Source organism: Odocoileus virginianus, chromosome 27 (genome assembly GCF_023699985.2).
Source record: "Odocoileus virginianus isolate 20LAN1187 ecotype Illinois chromosome 27, Ovbor_1.2, whole genome shotgun sequence".
In the NCBI taxonomy this organism is placed as follows: Eukaryota; Metazoa; Chordata; class Mammalia; order Artiodactyla; family Cervidae; genus Odocoileus; species Odocoileus virginianus.
Window position 1 is genome coordinate 17,917,763 of NC_069700.1, and position 18,265 is coordinate 17,936,027.

Below are 18,265 nucleotides of genomic sequence, written 5' to 3' on the forward strand. Positions count from 1 at the left end.
CCTATTTTTAAAAAATTCCTGGAATTCAAGTGATGGTCCAATGGCTAGTATCACCAGCAGGCCTAAAGGTCACATGAATATCCACTTTATTCTTTTTCCCTGGCTTTACTGAGGTGTAACTGACAAATAAAATGTAAGGTATTTAAAGTATACATGATGATGGTTTAATATATGTACACACGGTAAGGATTCCTGAACATCTGCTTTACGGTAACACAAATGTAGGGGAAACGCTTTTTCTTAGTACAGTGGAGGCAAAGATGGAGTTTTCAGAACAATGTTTTTATTTAAGAATTAAGGGAAAACAAAAACATTAAAAGTATAGGAATACACTGACTGAATACAAGTGTCTTGTTTGGTCTGAAATCTTTTGATAAAGTTCCTCTAACTACTTACCTGAGGTAGATTTAGGTTGGCACTGTCTCAAGAGAACCTCCCTCCGTTCCAGAAGTTACCTTCTAGTTTTGGTTACAGGCTCCCAAGTGGTCCTCTCCAACCTCAGGTTATTCTATATGAGTAATACCAACACCCTTTTTCCCCATGGTTAAAAGCCCTCAGACCTATTTCATACCCTCAAAGTTTTGGCTGAGGGATGGTCCATCCTTAATTTACTTAAAGACTAGAAACAATTACCAGTAAGATTAGTTGAAAGGGGCAGGTCATTGCCCCACCAAAGTTACAACTGTGCCCTTCTCCAAGTTCTAATGACTAACAAGTAGCGATAAGGACTAATTTTTATCACCACCAAGCCATACATCCAATACTATTTTAAGAATTACAACTGTCAAACATATACTAGTGATAGGCATGATTTTCATCGAAGAGAAACAAATACATCTCGTGTGTTTTATCACACTGAACAAGTTTTTATGGTGTAAGAGCTAATGAAAATTACCAAAACACATCAGATCAAATAAACTTCCAGGATCTGTTTTCTAAAAGAAAGAAAAAACAGCCTAGAGTCAGATTCCTTATCACTATGAGTTATTCCTCTGACCCTAAGGTTATCCAGGTCACAAACCTGTCATTAAGATCAAAGCTTGGAGCCATTCTCAAGGTGGCCGTGTAGCAGCTGGCCACCCCCATGAGTCCAAATACCAATGCTGCCTAGGGTTCAGGATCTGCTAAGATAAATCAGAGGACTGCAAGTACTTATTCACCAGTTTACAGTCCCAAATACTGGAGGACTCTTAAGTATTTATATTAAATGTCTTTTAACCTGAGGGAGGGGGGAAAAAAAAAAACCCTCACAAGCATGCATTTATAGATCCCTGGATTAGAGTATTTCTGGAGAATATTAATCATAATTATACTAAATTGGAGATAAGTGCTTATCCTGAAACCTCTGATGAATTTGCCAACTCCTTTTCCCTTCTAGCATTTAGAACTCTACTCTACAAGCCAAATGTACACCTTATATTGTGGTGACTTGTCTTTCCCCAGAAGTAAAAAAGTATTCTATTTCCTTGGCAGAATCAAAATAAATGAAAGGTATATCATGAGGTTTGGATTTGCTATAAACAGGATGTTGGAGTGGGGGGAAAAAAAAAACACCAGCTCTTCAGTCAGGATTCTTAAAATCAGTCGTTTCTCCATTAATAATGTATCAGTAGGTGTTTTACTCTGTGCCGACTCAGACTTGAGTCTTTCTGTCAGCCTTCCCTTAAACATTTTGCAAGGAATTGACTGATTGTCTCTTACCATTGAAAGAAACGTGATAAATGAAGTCACAAAAATATGGCAACAAGCAAAATCGTAATGATCATCCTGGAATTTGCACTTCTGTGTTGATAACAAACAAATCTCTAAAGCTGAAATTGCAAATACCAATTAATAACCTGAAAGATATTTTAGGGCGAGGACTGAGGGCATGCCTCAATTCACACCAAGTAAAATGCTGAGCATTCTGCCTTATTACGAGGCTGGTCCTCCAAAGGGGAAATTCTGGGGAGTGTTTTGATTTAGGATAACTACTCCCTAGCTGTTTGGTTCTTTTCACAACCAGCAGAAGGTTCCCATGCTGTTATCAACACACTAGTCCCCGTTCTACCCAAGAATTAGAAAATCAACAGAGGCAAAGTCAATGTACTTCTTTTCCCAACAGTAACACATGCCACACTTTCTATCTCAATTACAGTCCTTTCTTTTATTAGAGTTCCAAATTTTAAAAACTGAAAGTAAAGCAATCATTCAGTGGTTCAGATAAAAGAAAAGCATCTTTACCTGAGTAACCCATCAGGCCTACTCTGACCTGCCCTAGCTCTTCCCAGAACAAGTTCCTGGGTATCTAAACAAAACTGTTTGCATGTCGACTCCATTAAAAGTCATCTCTACTACAGGGGTCAACTAACTATGAGAACAGTTCTTCTCATACCTGTTAAATGTACACAGTTCACAGTTAGACCTCTATAGAGGTCTACAAAATGCTCTCCAGAGTAGTTTCTTTGGGGCCCAATAAGGTAGAGATTTCCTGCATGGATTTTTTTTTCTCCCCCAGACTTAGGGTTACTTATAGGGTCTTTCACTTATACAAGTTCCCTGGTGTACAAGAACTGATCACTGACAGAAGTTTTCTCATTCAGAGAATTCATAAGGTCCTTCATCAGATTTTCTTCTTTTGGGGGAGGGGGGGCTGCAAACCCAAGAAGGCTCTTCACTTACTGCTTTTGCCACATTCAAGGCAAATACACAAATTTTCACCTGTATGGCTTCTCTGATAGGTAATAAAGTCACAGTTATGTTAAGAGGCTTTTTTCACAACTGCTGGGGTTTCTTTCCAGTGGGGCTTTCTGATGTCCAATGAGGCGTGCATACTGTCTGAAGCACTGTTTCACAGGGCATTAAAAAAATATCGTCCTCTGATCTGAATTCTCTTGGAATGAGGAGAGGTGAGCATTGCTAGAGAGCTTTCTCACATTCACAGAACTTGTAAGTTTCCCACCTGTATAAATCCTCTTGTGGTGATCAGACATGAGCTTGGACTGAAGGTTTTCAAAAAACTCAGGGCATTTGTAAGGTTTCTCACTGGAGGGATTGATACCATTCTGTAAAGACAGCTCTCTGGTCAAACCAGTTCTCAAGTTCCTATAACTGCAGATTTTCTGGTCCCCAATAAAGTCTGAGCTCTGAGGAAAATCTGAGATCTGCTTTGAGTTCTCCATCTTAAATGAGTTCTCTTACATTGTAAATACATCTTTTTTTGTTTGTTTGTTTATGGTATAATAACTTCTTGTCTGGTCAAGACATCTGTGAGGCTTCTGATACATGGGGAGGGCTGAGCTCAAGATCTTTCTCAGCCACATTACAGATATATGGTTTTTCACCGATGTGGATTGTCTGATGTTGAAAAAGGGCTGAGCTCTGGTGAAAGCTTTTATCACAGACACTGTATTTATAATGCAGCTCCTCTGTCTGAGTTCTCATTTTCTGTTGGGCAACAAAGTCCATGCCTAGGAGGAAGCCACTCTCACATGCAGACCACTGATGCGGTTTCTCTTCCATGTGAATTCTTTGATGTACAATAAGGTCTGAACTACAGCTGAAGCTCTTCTCATATTCAAGGCATTTAAAAGTGTGAGTGTGAGTTGCCTGGTGCCTGATGAGGTTGGCACTCCGGGTAAAGCTTCTCATACATTCCAAGCATTTATACGGCTTCTCACCTGTGTGGACTCTCTGGTGGACAATGAGGTCTGATTTCTGGCCAAAGCACTTCTCACAGGCACCACACTTATAGGGCTTCTCCCCAGTATGTACTCTCTTATGAACAATGAAGGCTGACCGGTGTCGGTAACTTTTCTCACACTTATTACATTTGTAGGGTCTTTCACCAGTATGAGTTCTCTGGTGGCTAATAAGATCGGATTTCCCACTAAAAGCTTTTTCACACTCCAGACACTTAAATGGTTTCTCACCCGTGTGAGTTCTTCGGTGCCTTATGAGGTTTGTACTTCGGCTGAAACATTTATCACACTCACTACACAGATATGGTTTCTCGCCTGTATGGCTTCGCTGGTGGACAAGCAGATCAGAGCTCTGACCAAAATTCTTGCCACAGATATCACATGTATAGAATTTTTTACCTGCATGCGTTCTCTGGTGTCCTGAAAGGGCTAAGTGGTGCCAAAAGCTCTTCTCACATTTGCTACATTTATAAGGTTTCTCATAACTGTGGATCCTCTGATGTGAAATAAGATCTGAGCTTTGGATGAAGGTTTTCTCACACATATCACATCTATAAGGTTTCTCCCCAGTGTGGGTTCTCTCACACATAATAAGAGCTAAGTTTTCACAAAAGTTTTGCTCACGTTCAAGGCACTGGTATATCTGATCATCTATTTGAGTAATCTCATGCACACGAATAAAAATCTTTTTACCCTTCTGAGGGCATACATGATATATTTTCCTTTTTTGAGTTCTCTGATTATCTCTCTCTTCTGAAGTGTACATTTTCTATGGCTCTCTCCTAAGGAGTTTTCCACTGGTCTTCCTGACCCATCACTTTCTTCATAGTCATTTTCTCGATAAGAACTCAAAAGATACATCTGTTTTAGGCCTTTCAGTCATGAGTAGTTGCTCTCTACAAGTTTCCAGCATCACATGCACTCATTCTTTATGTGGTATTTACAATCCTGTGAAACAAAGAAAAAATATTATTTATATTTCCATAACTAAAATGCTCCAAATTAAAATTGCTGTAGAAAAGAGAATTTCTGCATCAAATTCCACAAGTGCTCTACGTTTTACAGGGGTTGAAAGCAGTAAGTTTTTCTCTAACTAAAACAAATCAGCAACACATACATGGAAAGTACCAGGAAGAGTTGTTTCTTTTATCAATTCAAGTGATCTCAAAACCAGGATTCCTCCTCTTCCCTTGGTTCAACTGAGTAATCAAGACATCTACTAATTAATAGGCCTTCTCTTGAGGAAAACCACCCAAAAGGGACTACGAATACCTGTGCAGTCCTTTCTGCAGAATGTTTGGAAGGAAATGGTAAATGATTATTAGAATTTTCAGTGTAAAGAGAGAGAAAAGTTTCTTTTACTATCATCCTAGCTGTGTGATGTCTGGCAAGTTTCTTAATCACTCTGTAGCTAGTTTTTTCATTTATAAAATGGATGAATGATGGGAGTTACCTCACATCATTGAGTTGAATAATAATCAGTATTTCATGGTAAGCATTCTGTGTTAGCTCTTATAATAACTATTATTATGATAAAGGGATCTAAGATTCTGCTTTGATATGATCATAAGAGCACAAACCTTGCTCAAAAAGAAAAATGACTGTAGCTAAAAGCCTGGGCTTCAAACCTGTCTTTAATGCCAGGCTTTTCTTTGTACAGTGAAGGGATATGGGACAGGTTTTCTTGTTTTTAGAGGGATGTACATGTACTGAAATACCCAAAGATTGAGCATCTTAAAGAAGTCCTTACACACAGAAAGATCACAATTATATAATTCTCCTTTATAACATTATTGAAAAGGGCCCTGTGCTCAGAGTCCAACCACTCTACTCCTCCTCCGCAGTAAGACAGACAATCACATCTTCAAATGACTGGGAGATTAAAAAGGAGAGACAGAAAGAAGAGAGACATTGAGGTCTTTCTGTTGTTGTCTTTTAGTCGCTAAGTCGTGTCCAACTCTTTTGCAACCCCATGGATTGTAGCCCACCAGGCTCCTCTGTCCATGCAATTTCTCAGGCAAGAATATTGGAGTGGGTTGCTATTTGCTTCTCCAGGGGCTCTTCCTGACCCAGGGACTGAACCCTTGTCTTCTGCATTGGGAGGCGGATTCTTTATCACTGAGCCACCTGAGAAGCCTGAGGTCTTTCTACTCAGGCCCTATCTTCTGTACGCTACACCACTAGATAAGTTAAAGGTTCAAGCCCAACAGGAAATACAGAAATACAGACTAACACTAAGGAAGAACAATGGGCCAATTCAAGGGAGAAGAAGATAAATGTAATAAACTATTGTATTTATCAACTGCCAATAATATACTAAAGAAGAAACATGAGAAACAGGGGAAGAAACCCCATTTTCCATATCCTTCACACTTACTCTTTTCAATGATCATTTCATGTTTGACCTTCTCATATATTCAAACCCCCTCCTCTGTCACCTAAGGAATAAAAACTGATGACTGTGCTTTCTATTTTACTGAGAAAATCAAAGGAAGGCAAAAAACAGTAACATAAAAAACACTTGCACATGCTTCCACCACAACAACCAACCTCTTGCAAGTGTGGTCATGCACTCCATCTTTCCTTCTGCTACCATGGATGACAAACTGCCCCTGCTCAATCTAAGGACAATCTGTTGGTCGGGGTACTGGATTCTACCCCCTTTTCACCACAAGGACATCACTCCTGCAATTCTATCCTCTCTTCTGCAATACCAATTTGTTCTTCTCCACTGAGTCATACTAATCAGCAAACTAGCCGTTCCCTCTCCTAAAACAGCACCAAAAAGAAACTTCTCTCAACCACTTCATCCTCATGCTATTCTCACTTCTTTCTCTTTACAGCAAAATTTCTCAAAAGAATCCCTCTCCTAAAACAACAGCACCAAAAAGAAACTTCTCTCAACCACTTCATCCTTAAGCTACTCTCACTTCTTTCTATTTACAGCAAAATTCCTCAAAAGAAATCAATCTGTTCATTGTCTTTAATTCTTATCTTTGATAAATTGTCATATTCTCAGTAACGCCATAACTGACCATCCTATTTTAAATTATGACACATCTCCATCCCAGATGACCCACACATGTAACATCCTTCCTCTCGTTTCACGTCTTATTTTTCTCCATAGAACGTAAGCCCCTTAAAGGACAAAGATTTTAGTTCATTTCATTTGTTGCTGTTTCTCTAGCACCTGTGACAGTGTCTGGCACAGAGCAGGTATGTTCACATATAATGAGGTACTCTGCAGCTGTGAAACAGGATGAAGGTAACTTTTCTGAACTGATGTGGAGCAGTTTTCAGGATAAACTATAAATTTTAGAAAGCACTGGTGTAAAAAAGTATGCTACATTTTCATAAGAATGAAGTAGAAATTTAAAAAACTACACATGGATCTATTCATTTGGTCAAAAAGAAACTTAGAAAAGATAGAACTAATGAGTTTGGTTATTATAAGGCAGATGGAAATGGGATCAAAAGGACAGGAAAGTGAAACTGGTACCAAAAGGTGAAGGAAAGAGAGTCATACTCTTCTTTAGTATGTTTTTGTAAAACACACATTTTAACTTTTTAAACTGTTATATTTCACATATTCAATAAATAAATAAACAGAAAAGCTAGGGGAGAAAATAAAATAGAATTCAAATAAAAACAAAGAAGTCTGAATTTCAAATTAATAATAAAACCACCCAGGAGGGGGAAAATAACTCAAAAAATTCTCTAATACAGTATTAGCATTATATAAACTCAAACTAAAGATAAAAAGAACTATAAACAATTACTGAACTGTAATTAGTAGGAGTTTTCCCCCATGTTGGTAAAGGTTCACTACTTAATGCATAGACCAGGAATGACAAAATAAGTAAATATAAAGGCAACCAGAAGTCTCACTGTCAGATGAGGGAGTCAGAAACAGAAAAGAGAAAGGCTAGAATGAACTCTCTATCTACAGTGTTTAACTGGAATTAGAAGTATTAGTAGGAAGTCAAGGTTTTGAAGTATACACAGAAAAAATAGAAATGTTAAAGTATTTTTTTTTTTTTTTTTTTTTGGTCTCCTAATGTCTGCTGAGAGATCACAGAAACATTGAAATCCCAATAGTAACGAGCATACCAAGCACTCAGATTTTGGTTTCTAAATATCATTTCCCACTGAAAGGAACCAGGGCTCACTGGAGAAATGGCTAATCTCAGGGTTTAGAAAGCACACAATGAACCTGAAACATCTTGTTGTTCCAGAAAACAAGTGCGTGCTCAAAAAGTGGTGATAATATGCTAAGAGGACCAGAAGCCTCACTGAAGGGGCTGCCACTACATAAATCTGGGACAAACAACATCAAAATAAATACAGACAGTAGTAAGTAATTCAGTAAGAATCGATGAATCCATACTCATTTAAAAAGTGAATAAATAATAGTAAGGGAGAAGGGAAAGTTTTTCCTTTATTAAAGAAACCAATAACTAAATGTAGAAGAAATGATGGAATTAAAAACATCACATGTCTAATCAAAAGAAGAGCAATAATTGTTTCAGGCAAAAATACAGTGGATGAAAAGTTTTATGAAAATCAGGATATTTACACAGTCAGAATATATTTCCCCACTAGACATTTAATAATTACAAAGACACAAAAAAAATAATTTCACAGAAACCTGGAAGATGCCATCTTAACTAATGATCAGTTAACATCATCAATAACAAGATATAAACTTGTCTCCTAATATGACACAAAGAGAGGAACAGAACATTAAACATTGTAACTTGAATCTCATCAGGAGGAAACACTAGACAAAGCCAAATTAAAGGAAATTCTGCCAAATAAATGGCTTAAACTTAAAAAAAAAAGTCAAAGTTATGGAAGACAAAATCTGAGGATATGTTCCACAATAAAGACACGACAATTAAATGAAATGGGTGGTGGTGGACTGGATCTTGGACAACAAAAATAACTTGTTTTTCTTTTCCTAAAATGACATTAGTGGAATAACTGGCTAAACTCTAACGTCTTGAGATCAGATAATAGTATTACATGAAAGTTAATTTCCTAACTTTGATAACTGTAAAGATAATAAAAGAGAATAGACTTGTTTTTAGGGAATAAAAAATTAAGTATTTAGGACAGACTTTTTCAACTAGCATTCTGTGAAGGAATGAAGTCCTATGGAAAATGATTTGAGTAACTATTTTTTTAATTCTCCCAAAAATGCATTTAGCTAATAGCACTACATGGGAGAGAAGTTAATTCATTAATACCTATGACTTTAGGATTTAATTCTCTTAGGATTTTAGGGCTTAGCATGTCTTAGGACTTTAGGACTTAATTCTCTCATCATTTGAGATGAGGCATTATGTCTGTAACTTACTCTCAAAAGGGTCAGGAAAAAAATGTACACAAAGGTACATGTATGTACAGAGAAGTAAGTAGACAGACTCATAAAACAAATACAGTAAAATGTTAACATTTAGGGAGTGTGGGTGAAGGGTGTATGAGCATTCTTATATTATTTTACAACTTTTTGTAAATATGAAATTATTTCAAAATTTAAATGTATCTTATCTTGTGTTTTAAAAACATGGGAGCTGAGAGTTGGTATACTATGCTAGCTGAAGTTGAATGTTCAAACCCCGGAATCAGATTTTGGTTCGAATTCCCACTATGTTCTTCTGTAGCTATGAGAATTTGGGTAAGTTACTTCCTTCAGCTTTTACTTCCCTTTTGACAAAATAAGGAAGATACTATTACATGTCTTAAGGAGTTGCCAGGAGAACTAGAATACTGTCAATAAAGGACCTGGCTCAGGACCTGGGTGCTCAATTAACAGATGCTCAGTAAATGGCAGGTTCTATTATTTTCTTAATACCATCTTCAGGGTCACAAAAACCCTAACATTTCTTGAGGTCATCCTCTGTGCCAGTCTCTTATGCAAAGCCTTGTTCAAAATGCATTAAAATAATTAACTAAATAATGAAATAACTCAATCAGTTAATGATTAATATGAGGATTATGCAAAAACTAGGAAAAAAAACATTTATGGAGAAATGTTAGAAGGAAAAGGAGGACTTCAAAATCACAGCTAAGTAAAGCTCTGGAGTCATGCAAACAGCTACTATAAGACAGTGGTCTTCCAGGAGTTCTATCTTATTAAAACGTGTACTGCTGTTAAGGTCAATAGAGTTAGAGTATAAACATACAATTCTGAGCATGGTCATAGCCTGGTAAATGAATTATAACATTCCCTAATTTTATCAGTTCAGGGTGTCATATTTGCCCTAAATAGCCAATAATTTGTAGGGTACCAAGGAAAGAAAATTAAAATAAGGAAACCATTTTCTTATTCACATTTGAGTCTTTCAGATGGATGTCAGCACCTAGAAAATAATATACAGTCTGGCTGTCAAAATTTAAAGTAAATCATGATACTTCCCTAGTGAAAAATACTGTAACTGTTTCTACCACACTAACAATGAAACCTAAGGTTCTCACTACACCACCTAATGTAGTTTTTCTGCCTCCCATAACACATCAGAATCTTTACACTTGCTCCATCTACTCAAAATGCTTTTCACCCAAGGAGTTTGCTCCTTTATTTGACTCAAGTCTCTGACTGAAAATTATTTCCTCAAAAAGAGGCACATCTTGGCAACTTTAACTAAATTAGCTATTTCTCTCCATAGCACTTATCATCCAACTTTGTGGTATTTTATATCTGTTCATTTCTTTCTTTCTCCTATTAGAATATAACTTTCATTATGGTTAGGACTGAAGTCTTTTGTTCACTGCAATATTCCTAGTGTCTAGAATATGTCTGTTGAATGAATGAAAAATATGAACAAATATCAGAACCAAAAAAGAGTCATCATCATCCTCTAAGCCTCAGTAGCAATCTAGGCTAGGCTAACAGCCCCAGCTGTTCCAAATGGCAAACCAAAATATATCCTTTAAGTCTCAGCTTCAGAGTACCCTTTGCTATCAGGTTTCTCTTACCTCATCCTAGGAAAAGACTGGTTCTCACTTCATGGCTAGGATTGGAGTGCACAGAACAGGCAGGCTGGCAGTAAAAGTCCAAGCAGACAGGCTGAGTGTAGAACTTCAAAGACCAAGGTCATCCTTACATTTAAAGGATGTATGGCACAAGCAGATTAAAGTCAATAAAGCACTATCTATTAATGCTTACTGTATCAGGCCCCAGGCTAGGGATTATCTCATCTATTTTTCAATGATTACATGGATTATCTCATTTAATCTTTCCAAGATTGTAAAATAGGTATTAAGAGCAATGTTTGTATCTTACAGGTAGAAAAATGATGCTCAGGGCAGTTAAATAACTAAGAACTCACAGCTAGTAAATAGCAGAGCCAGGATGTAAATATCCATCTTCTGACTCCAGGGCCTGCATTGACTATATTGTCATTTGGGGGCTGCAAATCAATCATGAAGGAATAATTAAAAGCCTATGGTGAATAAACATGTTGGAAAGGAGTAGAAAATACACTAACATTGGTAGGCAGGGTTACCTCAGGAGCTAAGAAAGGGTCATGTATCTTCTTTCCAAGTATCTTCTCCCATTCCTTCTGGTTCTCCTCCAGTTTCCCTCACTTGTCCCCTAAAACTCCACCATTTATATAGAAACACAGTTTGCTATGCTACTTACCATAACAAGAAAGACTCAAGACTGTCTTCCTTTTGGCTCCAAAAGGTCTCCAGTCCATAGTTATTAACAATACTCAATTCTTCCCTCTCCTGGAGGAAAAGTAAAAAATGTAGAAATTTAAAATTTTTGTGACATTTTTAATTTTTCTGGCGCTGGACATCTAAAAATTGGTTCCCTTTACTTCCCAGTCTGGTCAGTATCTTTCAATCATAACTTATCTCTTCCCACCTCTCCTCACATTGTTTTCTCCCAGAGAGCTCTAGACAAACTATTGAAGAGTCTTTCTGGGTAATGACTAACTTCATAATAAAGCCCTGAATCCTATTTCACTTGTTTCAATTTTTCGCCTCTGCTAAGTGTATTATCTCAACTTCTGAGGTCAATGACCCATTCTTCTACCACTATAAACCTCCAGATGCAGTTGTTAAGTGCCTACGACACAAAGTTGTATATAATGCCGGTTTCCAATAATAATTATGGGATGATTAAACCAGATTCTTCTGCATACAGACTGGATGAAACACGACCGATCTCTGCCTTAAAGATGGGGATGGGTGGTGGGTGGAGAACTCCATTCAACGTCCTTGTTTTTTTTCCCCCCAGCGTGAAAGATACAGATCGCTTAGAAAAGTGCCCGGCAGTGTTTACTATTATTATTTCCAGGAACGATAGTACCATGCTTCTCCTTCTTTCAACTTTTCATTGACCGCCTTTCAGTCCGCCCTCAGGGAGGTCTCCAGACCCTGCACCGTAGCGAGGAACAGAGGCTGCTCCTACCAGGCAGAGGCCGAGAGGTCTCCAGTCCCGCCGAACCCCTCCACACATCCCTGGGCCTCGCAGGCCATGCCCCTCCCAAGCCCCCCGGGCCTCGCTTACCCCGGCTGCAGCCGGCGCCGCCCCTCCGCCTGGGAGGGCACTTCCGGTTACTCTCCGGACACTCGGGGTTTGGTTTTCCCGGCGGCCGCAGGCTCCGGACGGTGAACCTAAGGGCCCACCTTAGGGAAAAGAAAGAAAACAAACCTGGGAGGCCGACGAGAGCCAGGAGCAGCCTTCTTTGCGCGGCTCGGCGAGGGTAGCTGGGGCCAGGTCATTCAGTATGCGATTTAAGGGCCAACAAGGCCAGCTAGCTTCCCGAGCTCTTTCAGCCTGGCTGGGAAGCGGCCGGCGCAGCCCCGCCCCCGAGAATCACATGATCTCCCCGGTTCCGAGACCAGGGCGCTCCATCTCCGGCCTCTGGGCCAATAGGGACCGAGCCTTTGAAATGGGGGGCGGGGCCCTGGGGCGCCTGCGCTCCAGGGCCCGTGGTGGTGTTTCGGGGCGGAGCTGAAGAGGACTCTGCTTAAGAGTGCTTTCTGACTCTGCGGAGGTATGCGGGGTAACTAGAGGACCCCACTGCCAGCTTGTCTAAGAAGCAACCCTGTTTATATTACAGTCTCCGACTTCTGTTCTCTTTCCTCAAGACTGTTGAAAGAGAACTGTAGGCCAGAGTAGCGTCACAAGAGATGGATGCCTCCGACCCTGGGGAAAACACCCGGGAAGGATCTGAAAGAAATTGAGGCTTCCAAAACACAGTGGAAGCGTTCCGTCACCTAAGATGTGGCCAGAGAGACGGATGAAATGCTTTAAAGAGGGGGTAGTGTTGGCTTTGTGTGGGTACAGTAAACTGCAGAGGAGGGTAGAACTGCTGTGATTGTAGGAGGTTTCCCAGTCCTTTATGATTGTGCTCCAGGGCTGGAATCAATTTAAGTAATCACATGTTTGGGTTGGAGCAGAAATGAGTTTTCTTTCAGATTGAAGTCAATGTATCTATAGCTATATCTCCCCCTGCTTTGTTGTTCAATGAAAAAAAGTTTCCTAAAAGCCCTCAGACATCAAAGGGGAAGGATGAGTACTGGGAATATAGAGAACGAAAGCCTGGATGATGTGACCAAAGACTTGAATTGGGAGCACAATACTGAGATTAGGGAGTGGTGAGAGCATCATCAGGGTCTTAACACTCTTCAGTTCAGTTCAGTCTCTCAGTTGTGTCCCACTCTTTGCAACCCCATGGACTGCAGCATGCCAGGCTTCTCTGTCCCTCACCAACTCCGGGAGTTTACTCAAACTATATCCACTGAGTCAGTGATGCCATTCAACCATCTCATCCTTTGTCAGCCCCTTCTCCTCCAGCCTTCAGTCTTTTCCAGCATCAGGGTCTTTTCCAGTGAGTCAGTTCTTCACATCAGGTGGCCAAAGTATTGGACTTCAGCTTCAGCATCAGTCCTTCCAATGAACACCCAGGACTGATTTCCTTTAGGATGGACTGATTGGACCTCGTTGATGTCCAAGGGAAGCTCATGAATTTACTCCCACACCACAGTTCAAGAGCATCAATTCTTTGGTGCTCAGCTTTCTTATAGTCCAGCTTTCACATCCATACATGACTCCTGGCAAAACCATAGTTTTGACTATACGGACCTTTGTTTGCAAAGTAATGTCTCTGCTTTTTAATATGCTGTCTAGGTTGGTCATGACTTTTCTTCCAAGGAGCAAGCATCTTTTTATTTCGTGGCTGCACTCACCATCTGCAATGATTTTGGAGCCCCCCAAAATGAACACTGTTTGCACTGATTTCCCATCTATTTACAATGAAGTGATGGGACCAGATGCCATGATCTTAGTTTTCTGAATGTTGACTTTTAAGCCAACTTTTTCACTCTCCTCTTTTACCCTCATCAAGAAGCTCTTTAGTTCTTCACTTTCTGCCATAAGGGTGGTGTCATCTGCATATCTGAGATTATTGATATTTCTCCTGGCACTGTTGATTCCAGCTTGGGCTCCATTCCGTCCAGCATTTCTCATGATGTACTCTGTATATAAGTTAAATAAGCAGGGTGACAATATACAGCCTTGAGATACTCTTTTTCTTATTTGGAACCAGTCTGTTGTTCCACGTCCAGTTCTCACTGTTGCTTCTTGACCTTCATACAGATTTCTCAGGAGGCGGGTCAGGTGGTCTGGTATTTCCATCTCTTTAAGAATTTTCCACAGTTTGTTGTGATCTACACAAAGACTTTGGCATAGTCAATAAAGCAGAAGTAGATGTTTTTCTGGAACTCTTGCTTTTTCGATGCTCCAACTGATGTTGGCCATTTGTTGCTAGAGCCACTTTGAGGAGGCCAAGGGCAAATGAGAAGCCACAGCAAGACAGTAGGAGGGGCGAAATTGTGTTTAGAATCAAACCTCATACCCTCCAGAGACACTGAGAGGGCTCAAACATACCGTAACACCCATACATTCAAGGTAAACTAATTATGTTCCTAATTCTGGAATTCTTCCCCAGAGGAGCTGCAGCTTAGTTTTATGTTTGTTTATAATGAAAATTTCTAAGTAAGGCCCAAATATTCTATACAGAGCTTTTTAATATTTGAAATCATTTTTAATAACTTCAGAGTATGTGATATATTCCAGACATTGTTCTCATTTTACATGTATTATCTCATTATTGTGTTGAGTCACTAAATCACGTCCAACTCTCTTGCTATCCCCATGGACTGTGGCCCGCCAGGCTCCTCTGTCCATGGAATTTCCCAGGCAAGAATACTGGAGTGGGTTGCCATTTACTTCTCCAGGGGATCTTGCTGCACCCAGGGATGGAACCCATGTTGCTTGCATTGTAGGCAGATTCTTTACCACTGAGCCACCAGTACCTCCTATTATCTCTTTAACTTGTAACAAAAATTCCATAAGATGTTTGTTATTGTTTTTCTTTTAGGACGAAACTGGTGCAGGAAGATATTGAGTAACTTGTCCAGGATCACACACTTAGTAACTAGTGAAGCTGAATTATGAACAGTCATACCAGAGCCTGTGCTTGCCAGGATTGTGTATATGGCTACATCAATAGTAGTGACTGTGTTGTGGTAAGATATTGAATTCTGATCTCTGCATTGTGTATAGAAAGGTCTCAATGAGTGTTGACTTGAACTCTGTAGCTTTTTCTTTAAAGATACAAAGGTGCTCATTTTATTCATTGTTTCATTTACTCAACAGATGTTTATGGAACACTTCCAATTCACCAGACAGCAGGCTGAATGTTAGGAATTTAAAAGTGGGAAAGACTCAGTTCCATTCCTCTGAGGCTTCACAGCACCAGGTGTCACATGGTGTGATAAAGGTAGAAGTTATATAAAGTAGTGTGGGAACAGGGAGAAGCGCACTTATTTGAGAAAGGGTCAGAAATGACTCTACAACGTGGGACTTGAGGTGAAGCTTGAAGATTAGAAGGAAGGAGTTGAAGATGGGGCTGGAATGGAGGATGGGAAATAGGTCAGAGATTTTCTAATGTGATTTCGATTCATGAATTTTATCTTGTAGGAAATGGGAACCCATTCATAGAATAGTTCAGTTATTCCCAAACTTAAAATCTTTAAAAGTATGATTTTGTTTTAGTTTTAAATACAGAGAGTGGCAAAATAGGAAGCCTGGAAACCAAGATAAAGAAGGAGCAGCCAGCAAATTAGGAAAATGAACAAAAATAGGTCATGACAATCAAGGGAAAATTTCAATTAAAAGGTTGTTGAGGAACAATGTCAAATATTATGAAAGATACTGGATGAGATAGCATCAAAGATTATTGGATAAGGTTTACATGATAATTACTATCTTCTAAGTGCTGTTTTAAGCACTTTATAGTATTAGTTCACTTAATTATCCAACAACCCTAAGTGTTTAAGTCCTCACAATTAGCCCCTGTTATAAATGAGGAAGATGAGGTACAAAACTTGGGCAAAATCATGCAGTTGATAAGAAGCAGAATGGGGATTTAAATTCTGGGGGATCTGGCTTCTAAGTCTGTGCTTGTTACCACTACTCTATTCTGTCTCTCTAAAACGGCTCTGTGGAGTTTAGGAAAATAGAGGTTTTCGTCTTTAGTATGGGCAGCTTCTGTGGAGTGTGGTGGAAAGGGAAGTAGGGAATATAGGCAGTATCATCATCTTCTGAAGCATCTTTCAGAAGCTTCGCTATGAAGATGAACAAAGATCATCTCTAGCAAAGAACACAGGACTTAAACATTGGGCAGGGCCTGAGGCTGCAGAGTGCAGGAGATTTTAATATGTTGTTAAGGAAAAAAGTCAGTAGAGAGGTTGAGGATCCAGGAAAGGGGTATTTGATGTAGAGAGGCCACTTAGGAGACAGGAGAGGCTGGCGACTGCAGTACAAAGAGAAATTAGCCTTGAACAGAAGGTATCAAAGATCAAAGCAGAGAAATGTATCTGTATTGCTTTGGTCTTGTTCAGAAATGATTAAATCCAAATTAAAAACCAGTAACCTGATGCTGGGAGGGATTGAGGGCAGGAGGAGAAGGGGACGACAGAGGATGAGATGGCTGGATGGCATCACTGACTCAATGGGCATGGGTTTGAGTAAACTCTGGGAGTTTGTGATGGACAGGGAGACCTGGCGTGCTGCGATTCATGGGGTCGCAAAGAGTTGGACACGACTGAGCGACTGAACTGAACCTGATCTGCCTTCTGAGAAATCTGTTTACAGGTCAAGAAGCAACAGTGAGAACTGGACGTGGAACAACAGATTGGTTCCAAATAAGAAAAAGAGTACCTCAAGGCTGTATATTGTCACCCTGCTTATTTAACTTATATACAGAGTACATCATGAGAAATGTTGGACCAGACGAAGCCCAATCTGGAATCAACAGTGCCAGGAGAAATATCAATAATCTCAGATATGCAGATGACACCACCCTTATGGCAGAAAGTGAAGAAGTAAAAAGCCTCTTGATGAAAGTGAAAGAGGAGAGTGAAAGTTGGCTTAAAAGTCAACATTCAGAAAACTAAGATCATGGCATCCGGTCCCATCACTTCATGGCAAACAGATGGGGAAACAGTGGAAATAGTGAGAGACTTTGTTTTGGGGGCTCCAAAAATCACTGCAGATGGTGAGTGCAGCCACGAAATTAAAAGATGCTTGCTCCTTGGAAGAAAAGTTATGACCAACTTAGCATATTAAAAAGCAGAGACATTACTTTGCTAACAAAGGTCTGTCTAGTGAAAACTATGGTTTTTCCAGTAGTCATGTATGGATGTGAGAATTTGACTATAAAGAAAGCTGAGTGCCGAAGAATTGATGCTTTTGAACTTTGGTGTTGGAGAAGACTCTTGAGAGTCCCTTGGACAGCAAGGAGATCCAACCAATCAATCCTAAAGGAAATCAGTCCTGAATATTCATTGGAAGGACTGATGCTGAAGTTGAAGCTCCAATACTTTGGCCACCTGATATGAAGAACTGACACATTGGAAAAGACCCTGATGCTGGGAAAGATTGAAGGCAAGAGGGGAAGGGGACAACAGGGGATGAGATGGTTGGATGGCATCACTGACTTGATGGACATGAGTTTGAGCAAGCTCCGGGAGTTGGTGATGGACAGGGAAGCCCGGTGTGCTGCAGTCAATGGGGTCGCAAAGAGCTGGACATGACTGAGCAACTGAACTGATTGACTGACTGACTGAACTAATGTATTTTTAGAAAATAAATCACCATGTTTATGCTTCAACAATGTCAATAGGATAGCATTGCTGTTCTTCACCTCCTGATTTCCTAGGGTATCTCAGCTTTTTCCACTGAAGAATAACCAAACAAGAGGAGAATGAACAAATGCCGCAGAATGGCTTCTCAGAGTTGTAAAATTCATTTGGGTGTCTCATTTATCATTAAAATGTATTCAGTTTGCAGTCTACCCTATGGTCTATTTGGGCACTGGAAATAGGAATTTTTTTTAAAAAAAATTGGTTCCTATCATTAATAAATCATAGTTGAAAATGAAATAGATATTTGCTTAGTTCATGAAAAATCTGTGAGACAAATTACTAATTTCCTCCCCCACATTCATGGTACTAACACCAGTCAGTGGTGACTTTTCTTTTCCACTTTAGAAAAATTT

General features: G+C 39.6%; 1 protein-coding gene and 1 long non-coding RNA gene across 4 annotated transcripts; one reads left to right on the plus strand and one right to left on the minus strand.

The window, feature by feature from the left end:
• Positions 1-261: 261 nt before the first annotated feature.
• Positions 262-12,522, minus strand: ZNF322 (zinc finger protein 322). Of its 3 annotated transcripts, none has more exons than XM_020904439.2 (3): positions 12,349-12,522; positions 11,329-11,417; positions 262-4,628 (listed from the first exon to the last, which is right to left on the minus strand). In XM_020904439.2, the coding sequence occupies exon 3, from the start codon at positions 4,444-4,446 to the stop codon at positions 3,238-3,240; it is 1,209 nt and encodes a 402-aa protein (XP_020760098.1). In that variant the 5' UTR covers positions 4,447-4,628; positions 11,329-11,417; positions 12,349-12,522; the 3' UTR covers positions 262-3,237. The 3 variants fall into 3 exon arrangements, with proteins under 3 accessions (XP_020760098.1, XP_020760099.1, XP_070312380.1); XM_020904440.2 differs by having other exon boundaries at positions 12,205-12,522; XM_070456279.1 differs by lacking the exons at positions 11,329-11,417; positions 12,349-12,522 and adding an exon at positions 10,662-10,846.
• Positions 12,523-12,631: 109 nt separating this feature from the next.
• On the plus strand, positions 12,632-18,149 carry LOC110144457 (uncharacterized). Its single transcript, XR_002315898.2, has 3 exons — positions 12,632-12,694; positions 15,083-15,230; positions 15,361-18,149. It is a non-coding gene; the product is annotated as an uncharacterized lncRNA (long non-coding RNA).
• Positions 18,150-18,265: the final 116 nt, after the last annotated feature.